This window comes from Tympanuchus pallidicinctus, unplaced genomic scaffold, assembly GCF_026119805.1.
Source record: "Tympanuchus pallidicinctus isolate F22 unplaced genomic scaffold, pur_lepc_1.0 scaffold12, whole genome shotgun sequence".
Classification (NCBI taxonomy): domain Eukaryota; kingdom Metazoa; phylum Chordata; class Aves; order Galliformes; family Phasianidae; genus Tympanuchus; species Tympanuchus pallidicinctus.
In genome coordinates this window covers 5,283,646-5,295,744 of record NW_026294637.1, presented here as the reverse complement: position 1 = coordinate 5,295,744, position 12,099 = coordinate 5,283,646, and the positions used below count along the sequence as shown (strand labels likewise).

Below are 12,099 nucleotides of genomic sequence, written 5' to 3'. Positions count from 1 at the left end.
CCACGTACTCTGGCCAGCAGAGAAGGATAGAATCACAGAATGGCTTGGGTTGGAAGGGACTTTAAAGATCACTGAGCTCCAACCCCCTGCCATGGGCTGGCTGCCCCTGCTCAGTCAGGCTGCCCAGGGCCCCATCCAGCCTGGCCTTGAGCACCTCCAGGAGAACATGGGCATGACTTGCAGCGTACCACCACAGTCAACCACCACCATCTCCCCTCTCTGAATGCTGACTGGTTGAAAAAAAAAAAAAATAATAATAATTTTTTTCTAAATGGAGCTGGTTTTGGAGAGTCTAAATGTGATGTAAAATCAGTGTCCAGGGCTCTGCCTTTTGGAATAAGTGAATGTTTTGCTGATTTCTTGCTAGAATATCTGCAACCACGCCAATTTGCATGCCTGTATGTGTGTTAGATTGCTGGCAAAGAAATGCTGAATGCTGATAATTGTATACTGATTTCCAAGGCTGATTTAAGTCATTTTGATTTTTAATTCATTCTGTGCTTCCTTTTTATTCTTGCACATGTGTAGTAATGTCCTGTAATGTTGTTGCCTAAAATAAGCAGTAAGAAATGAAGTTGTGAGATGACTGCTTTAAAAAGAAAATGTCGTTTTTTCCTTTGATTCTTTTTTCTTCCCCCCCAAGTAAGGGAATAAGTATGCAGAATGATTTAAAAAAAAAAAAAAAAAGGTTGCATTCATTATCTTGCTGCTAATTTATGTACAGAAAACAGCATGACTATTGGAAGTTTGCAAAGCTCAGAAAAGTGATATTCAGAAGCTATGGGCTGAGGGGTGCTCAGCACCTCTTTTGGGTTGACATGTAGCTGGGTTCTTCAGTGAAAGCCTGGATTGAAATCCTGAACTTTGTGTTAGAAGATAAAGAAACCTCTGCCCAGGTGCTGAGGGAAAGAATGAAAATGTAAGGAGTTATTTGCCTTCATATTCATTATATAAAATAAATGTTTTCTCTCCTCCCTTCAGTGATATGCTTAAGTTCATGGATACATAAGTAGTATTAGGAATCTAACTTTTCTCATGCATCTGTGAACACGTTAGCAAATACTGAGATTAATGTTTTGCTTTTTTTTGGGGGGGGGGAGTAGGAATCTGAGAAAAAGGGATTAATTGACAGAATCCACATGGTCCAAGAGATTGTCGTAGCTGTTCAAAGCGTTCTAGAGGAAATTGCGTCGTTTGGAGAGAGAATTAAAAAGTAAGTGATGGATTTTTCTTGCTTAACAGTGATTTGCAATGAGGCAGAGCTGGGGTGAATTTTCTTGCAAGGTGAAGCAGGAGAAGCCTGGCCATGGAATTTCTATTCTGAAAATGTTCCCAAAGCATAGAGAAGAAGAGAGATTGTGTGCTCTGCTGGTATTGCTCTCACAGTGTCCATCTGCTCAGATTTCTGATCTTGTCTGTCTGTGATGGAGTCGTGATGGGAGATACTACTTGAAGTTGTGGACTCAGAACTATCAGGTTTTTCTTTGTATTTCCTCCATAGAAAATACATAGGGGACTAATGGGGTATTGCCTTTCCCATGCCCTCCCTACCCTGGTTACAGGAGTTATCAGTCATTTATTTCCATCTACAGTGCACTGATGTTCTTCTCTACCATTTTGGGCTTTCTGCTTCCTGCTGATGCCATAAGGAAGCCTGAAGGCAGTTTTCTGGTCTTGTCACAATGGGAGGCACATAGGGTATTCCTGACCCTGAAAGGGAAAGAGGTGAAGAGCCAAAGAGAGAGAAAAAAAAAAAAAGGAAAGTCCCCCACACAAACTCTTACAAACTTTTATAACCCAATCTTTCTTGGCACTTCATTGACCCACATTGTTTTCTGTTTTGAGCACAAAGTGATGGTTTGTGATTGAGCCACACTTTAATGAGGAGCCGGGTTCAGGCTAAAAATACAGCAAACCCATGTGTTGTGGTTCCACGCCGTGCACCCCAGCTGGGGTGGAAGTGGCCCAGAGATGTATTCCAGTCTATGAACGGGGCAGTGTTCTGCCCAGCTGCATGGCAGGAAGACTCACTATTAATTCTTGTATTCATTTTGGTGACAATGGTCTTAAAGAACACATTGGGTATTAATGTGGAGGCCCAATGTAATTTCAGAAGAATTCCATTGTAACTCAACAGAAATGCACCATTAAAGAATTGCCACCAAAAATTTTTTGTAAGTGACAGACTGAATCGTGCTGCAGTTTCCATCTGTCACTCTAGTTATGCAATCATAGGGAATTTTACTACTTTAACAAAATTGAGCTGTTTTGCTACTTGTTGTTTTGTTTTTTTTTTTTAACTTGAGCTATGTTGATGGCTTCTCCCCCACCTATTTTTACTTAATACTTACTACATCTGGGGAAGTTTAAAAGTAATTATTCTCCCGTACTAGTAATTTTATTGGTCAAGAGAAGTTCATGTCATTTTGTAGCCTGATGACTGGTCCACATTTATTCACTTCTTCCTACTCCCTGTCATCATGATGTGATGAAATTAGCAGGTAGATGGCATGAAATGAATACTAAGATCATAGAATGGCTTGGGTTGGAAGGGACTTGAAAAATCATTGAGCTCCAACCTCTTGCTGTGTGCTGGTTACCACGCCTTAGATCAGGCTGCCCAGAGCCCATCCAACCTGACATTGAGCACCTCCAGAGATGGGGCACCCACAGCTTCTATGGGCAAAGACCTGTAAATCCACTTACAGACTAATTAACATTCATATTGTCTCCAGGTGTCTCAGTGTTTGGCGATACAGAACGTGTTGATGGAGTACCTGCTAGGATGTATTACTAATAGCTGATAACCCAAAGTACATAGTAAGCTTACATGTAAATGATATGGGTGAAAGGAAATGTCTTCTGTATGTGCTACAAGTCTAAATTCCTGTGGTGACTGAGAGCCCATGTGCAAAAGTGTCAGTGTGCAAAGGCTTGGACTGCTGATAACATACGATAGCTGAGCTGAGGCAGCCTCCTATGTGCAGTGTAGTAGAAAATTGATAAAAATGTAAGAAAATAGAAGCAAGTGTGTACCTATTAAGATGTATTTGTGTAGAATATTATTCCCCAGTACTATGCAGAGAAGTGACTAACTACTCTTCTAAGGTTTAGTGTTAGTTGCAATTAATCCATTCCAAGTTACTGGCAGAGTGGACTCTGGCTACCTGCCACTTTCAAGTCATGCATCAACACCCTTTTCATGTCATCTCCACTGTGGTCCAGGAGAGCCAGCTCAGATGGCTTGCACCTGCAGCGTAGTCTTCTCTCAAATCAGATAATCTTCCCATGAATAATGGAGAGCTGACCGGTGAGCAGAGATGTATAACGAGTGCAACATGTATAAGAAGAAACAAGAACAACTCACTGCGTGGCTAACAACTTCACCAAGCCCCCCTGAGGCTATCCTCTCTCCTTGCCCTGATATCTGCCTCTCAGATATCACCTTTAATCTCTTACAGCATCCAGGTGCAGGACTCCGCTTACCCACTTTCCAAAGCGTGTTTGTGTATTTGAATGTGTAAAACCTTGCAAAGAGGTCATTAAATTGTTATTTGTCATAAAGCACAGTGTAGAAATACTGAGAAATGTTGTTCTTTACAGCACATTGAACTGGACGGTGCCCTTTCTCTCAGTTCTGGCCTGCTTGTTCCTCGCAGCAGCAACAGTCATTTTGTACTTTATACCACTGAGGTACATTATTTTAATCTGGGGTAAGTACTCCACTGTCTCTCATGCACTTGCAATAAATGCATTATGTATTCATAGAATTAAATCAGTCTTTACATTACCTGCTACACTCAGTTGCTTTTACTTATAAATGAATGAATATGCTATGAACCTCTTCATATTTTTTCTTGTGCTCCCTGAGCCATCCAGTGATCTTCTTTTCATAGGATTCTTTGCTAGTTTTCAGCAGTTTCAAGAGGCACATAAGTGTAGATAAGCTGTTTTCATTTATTGCTATTATTATTATTAGGAAGCAATTAGCTTCCTCGTGCTGGAGCCCCCAGCTGGGAAATGCTAGGGAGTGGGCAAGGTGTGTTTGAAGAGCTGGACCATGGAGGCCAGGGCTCTGGCAGCCGTTTGATTCTTAGCAAAATCAGGAGCGTTGTGCTTAATAACCTGTGGTCCAATGGGAAGCAGTGAGAATATCTTTGGAGCATGAATGGTTGTGTGAAAGTCTATTGATTTACTGGGATGAAGCAAAATAGGGGCTTTTTAAATATGAAAAAGTGCCTAGTAGTGCTCTGAAGAGGAGGTGGTCTTTAAGAGCAACAACAAAAAAAGCATGTTTCAACTGCTAAAGTCTGTCCTTAACTCCAAGTGGTCTTCTGTCTTTTTTATCGTGCTATCTTTTATCTCAATCTAAAGGTAGACCTCACCGAACTGCTAAGCTCTGCCCTGGTGCAGTGCTGGGATGTAGGGAGCTCCTGTCACCCTGTCAAGCCCAAGCCACTGCTGTAGGAGAAAAAAGAAATAAGGGATTAAATCAAACAAAAGAAAGAGCAAAAGGAAAGGGGAGAAAATGCTGGGAGTAAAAAGTTCTGTAGCAAAATACTGTTGTTCTGGTATGGAGGACATGGTGAATACACGAGAGCTATACATCCATTCAACATCATCTAGACTGACAGGGCCTTCAAATATGATACGTGTTAAACAACTACCCTGTGGCAAGGCCTTAAAAGACCTTATGGTATTTTCTGTTTTTTAAAAATCAGGTACACAGAAAATTGTGTTGGCATTTTGCTACAAGTATATGGCTTAAGAGCTGCATCTCAGATGTGAAGCAGGAGCATTTCACTGAGGGGAGAAGGCTGGAGCAGCCATCTCATTTTAAACTACTTTCAAGGAGACTAGTATGGGATTTTGGACAAGAGTGTAATAGGATTCAGTGCTCTATTACGATTGTCGGAGGCTGCTAGCATATGAATTTTTTTTTTGGCTGTTCTTTCAAGTGAGCTGGCTGTTCTCTTCTGCTCAATGACAGTGGGGAAGCAGCACGGTGTTGGCTGTCTTTGCTCATGAGGGATAGTGGATTGTGGATTTAACAGTCATCTCAGTGGCAAATTGGTTATATTCTCCCCACGTTACCCTCCAGGATGAATGCATGCTACAATCTCTTACTTTGCCCCCCCTGTTGATAACAGATTTCTCCCAAAGTAGGGAAATGGCTGTATAAACCTGCTTTTTTCAGGAGGCACTTGTGAATGATCCTACATGACTGGCAATGTGTGCATGGCTTGAAGTTTGAGGCACTGCTTTCACACTAATTTTTACTTGTGAATTCTTCTTCCCTTTTTCACCTCATCTGAACAGTTGAGTAGGGAGGGGAATAGAAATGAGTTATTTTGTTTGCTTTTGTTTTTCCAGGCATAAATAAATTTACTAAGAAACTTAGAAATCCCTATGCCATCGATAATAACGAGCTGCTAGATTTCCTCTCCAGGGTACCATCTGATGTTCAAAAGGTATGTAATGAAATGGGCAGCACCAACAGAGGCAATGAGCAGCTCTGAGGGCGGCTGGGTTAGGGAATACAATGCCCCTGCACTTTTGAATAACTGAGATCAGGGATTGGGAAAATCCATGGAGGGTGGGGGAGTGGGGGAGGGAATGTCACAAGAGAGAGGAGCCAGAATCCTTTGTCAGAAGTGTGATTGCAGAAAAATTATCCTGAAAAGGCTTACTTAAAAATGATCTGGAAAATCATCCAGCGTGGTTAGTGAACCATGGTTTCCGTCACCTTTCTGCTCCTATATTTGTACGGAGGAAAGAGAAAAATAGTCTCTTTGATGGAGATAACCATCCAAAAGCTTTCTGAATTCTCCCTTTTCTCAAAATCGAGCGTGGGGGGATTATTTCCATGACTTTGTGCTCGCTGTGGTTTTTTTCACATCAGCCATCCCTCAAAATTCTTCCTCCCCACCCACCTTGAACTCCAGGCTGCCCTTGGACAACGCTCAGCTCATCTTTTTCATTAGAGAAAGCTTTGAGATGTGTATAAAATACTCTGCGGTTGATGAGTTCAATCTTCTACCATTACAGAATTATAACTTTTAATCTAGCCAGAATCTATCTGCCCTCAATTTCAGTCAAGTCTCGTCTCTTTTCATATTTCTTTGAAACAACAAGAGTGTCTTCAGTAATCCTGCCAATCTTCCTGGAAATTATTTGAACAATAAGTCCTTTAGAATGTCAGGATCTGTTTATTTCTCCTGAAGGAAAGAGAATAGTCTTGCTGAGTAACAAGGCACATGACATAGAGGATTTTTTCTTTTGTTTTAATCAACTGGAATCTCTGTCCTCAGGCCCTGATCCTGATGCTCTGGAGCCCACTGACATTGTACCTTCCTCTGTGAATCGTGGTACTTTCACAGTGAGGTGCTGCTTACTGTGAATAAGGGGATCACAATCTCGCCTGTAGTGATTTCACTCTGCTGGAGACTGAAAAATAATTGCCTTCATGCAGAGTTGAAGCATCTGGTAGAAACAGGGTTGGAAAGGCTTGTGGTGACATTTATCTCAAGAGGTCACCAGATTGGCTGATGGCAGCGCTAATAACTTGAGAGAAATCTCTTCTTAGACTGGTGGGAGCAAAAGAGCTAAACAGGAATAATCATGCAGATGTTAAGCTTGAGTGTATTTTTGGTTGTTTTTTTTTTTTTTCTTTTGCCATTGCTCTCATAGAGCACACTGGATTTGCAGTGATGGTTTGCATATGCCCTGTTAATGTTTATATTTAAAGATAAACTGCTTTTCTATTTATGCTTTATTTAACATTTACATTTATAACGTTTCCTTGAGTGGTTTCTATCATTTTGGAAACCTTTGAACTCTCTGAGGAAAATGATAACCATTTACTATGAGGGAGGACTAATAAAAGTTCCTTCGGTGGGACAAACCTTCTCAGAGCAGTTTTCCACTGGTGCTAAAAATAGTGAACCCTGTGTGTCAGCCATGCGCTCCTCCAGTGAGGAGTCATCTGTGGCAACTCCAAATCCTTTCTGTCTGCTTCCTTTAACGTGCTATTGATGCATCATCATTTCACTGCGGTACTGCAATGAGTTGGAAAACACCTCTGTCTTTTAACCCACACGTGCTAGGCAAAAGACAAGAGTAGAAAAGATGGCACATTCAGCAAAAGGTTTCTGTGATCTCAATGGGAATACTTTTCTGTGGCACAACAAGGCAATTTGCTGTTGGGGTTGCATGATACTCCACAGTTTATCTATACGTGTTTCACCTATTAAATTGCAAATTAAGTTGTTTTGAAAGGTAAAGGTAGCTTTTGTCCAGGCTCAATTTGAGAAAATATTTTTCAATTTGATATGATTAAATATTAAAACATCCCAAGATCTGCATGCAATTTTGACAACAGTCATTTTGCTGCATATTGGGATCCACTTGATCTGTTACTCCTCAGAGAAGTTGATTAAACTTATTTATTGGTTAACGCCAGAAGAAGAAAAACAGCTCCCAAACCCAAACAAGCCGAAAGATCTCTCCTCTGCTGCAGAAATTAGGTAGAACCCCATGTATCTCATTAGAAAAATCTGCTTTTAATATTTTGTTTCAAGAAATGATGCATGACTTCTCAAATCCTTCCTGCAATTAATCCCCCATGTTCCTGTGTTTAGAAAATGATTCATTACTTTTGAACCTTCCTTAGTTTCCCTTGGTTTGTCCTTGGGGAGCCATTAACACACGCTGTACTGAGCTAGAGTTACCTAGCTGCAAACGTCATGTCTATTTGTTTTTACAGGTGCAGCATGCTGAATTGAAACCATACAGCAGCTCCAGCCCCATTAGGAAGAAACGGAGTGCGCTATAGGATGAAGTGCAATTTTGGAATGCAGTATCTCTCTCTGTACCCCTCATGTATACACGTGTGCTTCCCCCTTCTCGTCGTAGTTCAGAACAACACAATAATTCGTTGGGTTTTTTTGTTTGTTTGTTTGTTATTTGTTTTTATTTTATTTAAGCTGGTCTTTTTGATAAATACCTGTTTTGAGTTGTCTTTTTGGGCTGTCTCTTGGCACCAAGATGTAGCCCCTAAAGAGCGGAGTGAAACATGTGAATTAGTTTGTAGGGTGGGGAGTAGTGTGGAGGGGTATGGTGCCACTGCATTCCCTCTTTTTATTTTTTATTTTGCTTCCATTGTAGAGGCTATGCTGGATGTGGCAGCGCTCCATTTTTTTTTTTTTTTTTATGTAGGAGGAAATAATTCTGCCTAGCATAGCAGATCAGCTGAGCTGATGTGAGGAGATGCTCTGAACCAGTTTTTAACATATCCAACAGATTTACATTAAGATATGAAAGCTATTCTTTTCTGAGTTAAATCACTGTGCCTAGAAAGGTTTAAGCTCTGAATTAACGAGTCTTTGATACCCATCTTCTGTTCAAGCAGTGTACATTTTAAAAAGTTTTTTATCATAATTAGCAGAGTGAGGAGCTCCAGCAGTATCTCAATATTTCATCCAGCACTTGTGGATTTTTCCTTTTTCCCTTTTCTTTAAAAAAAAAAAAAAAAAAAAAAAAAAATGCCCACCCTGTGGTTAACTATTTGGGTACTGGATTCATCAGAGATCCATTGCTGGCAATGGATGCATGAGAACCTTCTGCTGCAAAGGATTAAGAGACTGCAGAAAAGCCTAACTCACTGACCTGAAAAGACTCTGTTGACTTGCCTTTTATAACTCCATCTCATCAGATATTTTCAGCACAGCTCTTGTTTTTCTGTCTAAATCCAGAGGGGTCAACACTACAGATCCAGGAGAAAAACACTTTATTGCCTTAAAGAAACAAGTGCTGGTGCAGAAAGAGTATGTGGTGCCCAAAGGTGTGGCTGTGCAATAGGGGGGGCAGGTGTTGGTCTCCCGCTGATTTCCTTTGGAGTCCACAAAGAAAGGATCAGAAAATGAAGTTATATGGGAAATGAGCAATGAAGAAACATGAGAAAGGACCCAATTTTCTGAGGGAAATGTGGTTTCTTGCTTTGATCTTTTAGCTATTGTTCTGCTTTGTAAAATTCACATAACCAGCATAATCCATGTTGTTTGCCTTGGGAAACTGAGGTGGAGAATCGTGTAAACCTGCTCAGTTTTTCTTGAGAGTGCATTCCTCAACCTTTTGTAGGACTTTGTGGGAGTGACTTGTGACTTGCCCCCATGCGTCACTGTTAGCACGAGAGCTGGAGCTTGATTCTTGCCATTTCCAGGCAGGTGTTTCCACCAGCATCACCTCAGGTGGTTCACCTTACAAACAAAGAGAATCCTGGTGCACAAGTTGCTTTTTAAAAATATACTTTGAAAGTCATCTAATTAAAGGTAAAACAGGTAAAGCTTTGCTTATGGATTGGCAGTCCAAATGGTGCTGCACCATTTGATGATGCAAACCTGAGGGCTAGATGTGTGAATTTGGCACAAAAAACTAAGATCAGAGTGTTTTTCAATAGGTTGTTAACTGGATCCAATGATTTTTCTGTGTTTATTTTTCCAAAGTAACAATCCCCTCTATGCCACTGGATTATGAGGACACATGTTCATAGACTTGATTTAAAATGGAATAGTTCAGTTGGAAAGGACCCTCAAAGAACATCAAGTCTAACTGCCCAACTTCAGGGCTAACCAAAAGTTCAAGAATATCATTAAGGATATCATCCAAGTGCCTCTAGAGCACTGACACACCCGGGGGCATCAACCACTTTGTTAGGAAGTCTTTTCCAGTGTTTGACCACCGTCGTGGTAAAAAAAATTCTTTTCCTGATGTCCAGTCTCAGTCTCCTCTGTGCTGTCCTCATGGGTCCTATCGTGGGCTACCAGGGAGAGGAGATCAGTGTCTCTGTGATAAAGAATGTGTTTTGCTCATGTAAAGCTCTGTTTAGGTGCGTATGAAGAGACAGAAGAAAGATTATCTCACTTTAAAGTAGTATAAAAATGCCTCTTTGTGTGATGTGTGCTTGTGTACCCATGCATGTACACAGTTGTGTATAAAGAAGAGTACATGTATAATGTATTTATAGGTGAGGACGAGTGGGAAAGTGATTGAACATACAGATTTAAAAACCTTGAAAATGTTTATGAAAAATGCCAAAGATTCTAAAGCTTATCTTGTGTCTGTTCTTCTTCATTTTGTACCGTTCCCGGCATGTCTCTCTGGCTGAGCCAGATCTCTGCATGATTTGATTTACTTCAAGTTAATGAAGTCGGTTGGAAAGAGTCTTGTAGAAATTATAAAATCTCCAGTAAATCTCCTTCTCGTACATACAATGGATGTCCACGGATCTCTTTTGTTAAACTGGTTTCTCAGTCTTCTGTGTAAACAATGCCTTGTTGTCTCGCTTGAGATTATCATCCAGTTTATCATACTGTAGTCTTGTCGCTTTATGGACCAAAGTCCCACATATTTAAGCAGGCCTGTGAAATCAGATCATTGATCTGAGTGAAAATACTCAGCTGCAGCAAATGTTTATTTATTCAGAAGTTGAGACTGATATTGTAATAGTGATTTTTTTTTTTTTCCCCCCTATAGATTTCTTCACATTTGATTTCTGTTCAGGAGACAGGGTGATGTCTTTATATATATAGATAGATAGATAGATAGATGTGTGTTTTGGAATAATTTGTATTAGATTGTTATGCTGGAGGCATATCAAATGAAGGGGTTTGGATGGCCCAGTATGTGTAAATCTTGTAATGAGCTCTTTGTTTTGATAAATGCTGTTTGAAATGCAATAAACATTTGAGGTTATGGTGATGTTTTTAATTTATCTGGGTTAGGACATATATTTCTCATTCCTTGTAAAATGCTTGCTGATCTGTATTATTCAGTATCTGGCTATGTGAGCAAGTACATCACTTGACAGTGCAGTGTACCAACACCTGAGGTTACCTGAAGCGGACTCTGTGCTGCTGAAGAGATAAGGTAAAGAGAGACTCCACCTGCTTTTAAACTTTTGGATGGGATTTCCTAGCCCCTGTCAAGGGGAAAAGAGTGTTAGGTGCATTTGCTGCCCACTGAAGTAATCAAAATCTTTATTCAGACTTTTCATTTGATTCCTGAAGCCAGAATATCAGTTGTTATGTAGCTGACTGTTCATCTGCCCATGGGAATTATTGTTTTTTGCATTGTTAATCTATACACTGTATAGCATGGAAATTATAAACTTATGTTTTTAATTTACGGCAGTCAATTGAGTCCCACAAGATGTACATTTGCATTCTAATTTCTCTAAGACCAGAAGGCATTCACAAATGTGAATCTATCTGTGGGTCCTTGGGCTGCTGTAGCTTGTGGAACACGGAGATTTGTTGATAGCATATGACCAAACATGTCTACTGTCTTCAAAATATGTAGATGTCTGGATTTGACATACGTGTGCAAATGAAATATGTACTTGTGTTTGTCCAAACATAAGCTGCTGCTAAAAGTTGGTTTCTGGACTAATCTTAAATAAGGACAAGGACTCGGCTCCCTTATGGATCACTGTCAGGAGAACTCGGTCACTGAAACGCACACTGTGGAAAGCAAGCAAACAACTGAATAAAGCAGTCGGTGGAAATGTCACAAGCGCCTTTTCTTTCCTACTTGCAAAGCTGCAGTTTTAACCTTCAGCTCTTTCATTCCTCTCTGCTCCCCCTCAGTCCTCTCCCACACAAAGCGATGGAAAACTCGGGCTCAGCCTTGCTGCTCTAGGGTTCACACCTATGGCTGTTGCCCTGCAGACCTACCTTCATTTGTGTGGGGAAGTGCTCATCCCTAGAAATTAGGCTCCTGCTAATTGACTGCCTGGAGTACTAATAGCTCCCAGGACTGGGTAGTCCCTCTGGAAAATGGAGAGTTGCCATTTAATTTCCTGTACTCTACATGGGGCTACTTTGTTTGGTTGAGCTTTTATTTGTAGGGCCTGATCCTGCAGGAATTGCGACAACTAGAGTTGTTTTCCCATCAGCTCCATAGGTTCACACTTGGAAAGGAATTTGGCTGCTCTGAGGGGTTAGGAAAAAAAATCAACAAAATACATTTTAATCAAGCCTTAACCTTTAGATTCTCCGTCCTTTAAACTAAGCTGATAGACTGTTTGGGAAATGTTAGCTT

The 12,099-nt window shown here is 40.6% G+C and overlaps 1 protein-coding gene across 9 annotated transcripts in view; it reads left to right on the top strand.

Annotated features, from left to right (window-relative positions):
• MCTP2 (multiple C2 and transmembrane domain containing 2) overlaps positions 1-11,184 on the top strand; it is a 126,805-nt gene extending 115,621 nt beyond the window's left edge. For 6 of the 9 annotated variants that reach the window (XM_052672327.1, XM_052672329.1, XM_052672330.1 and 3 more), the window contains 4 exons: positions 1,104-1,213; positions 3,604-3,713; positions 5,374-5,471; positions 7,766-11,184. In XM_052672327.1, the coding sequence (XP_052528287.1) occupies positions 1,104-1,213; positions 3,604-3,713; positions 5,374-5,471; positions 7,766-7,834 (387 nt within the window). In that variant the 3' untranslated portion in view covers positions 7,835-11,184. Of the gene's footprint in view, positions 1-1,103; positions 1,214-1,242; positions 2,814-3,603; positions 3,714-5,373; positions 5,472-7,765 lie in introns of those variants that run through there. The other 3 variants (XR_008203869.1, XR_008203871.1, XR_008203870.1) reach the window with 3 other exon arrangements.
• Positions 11,185-12,099: the final 915 nt, after the last annotated feature.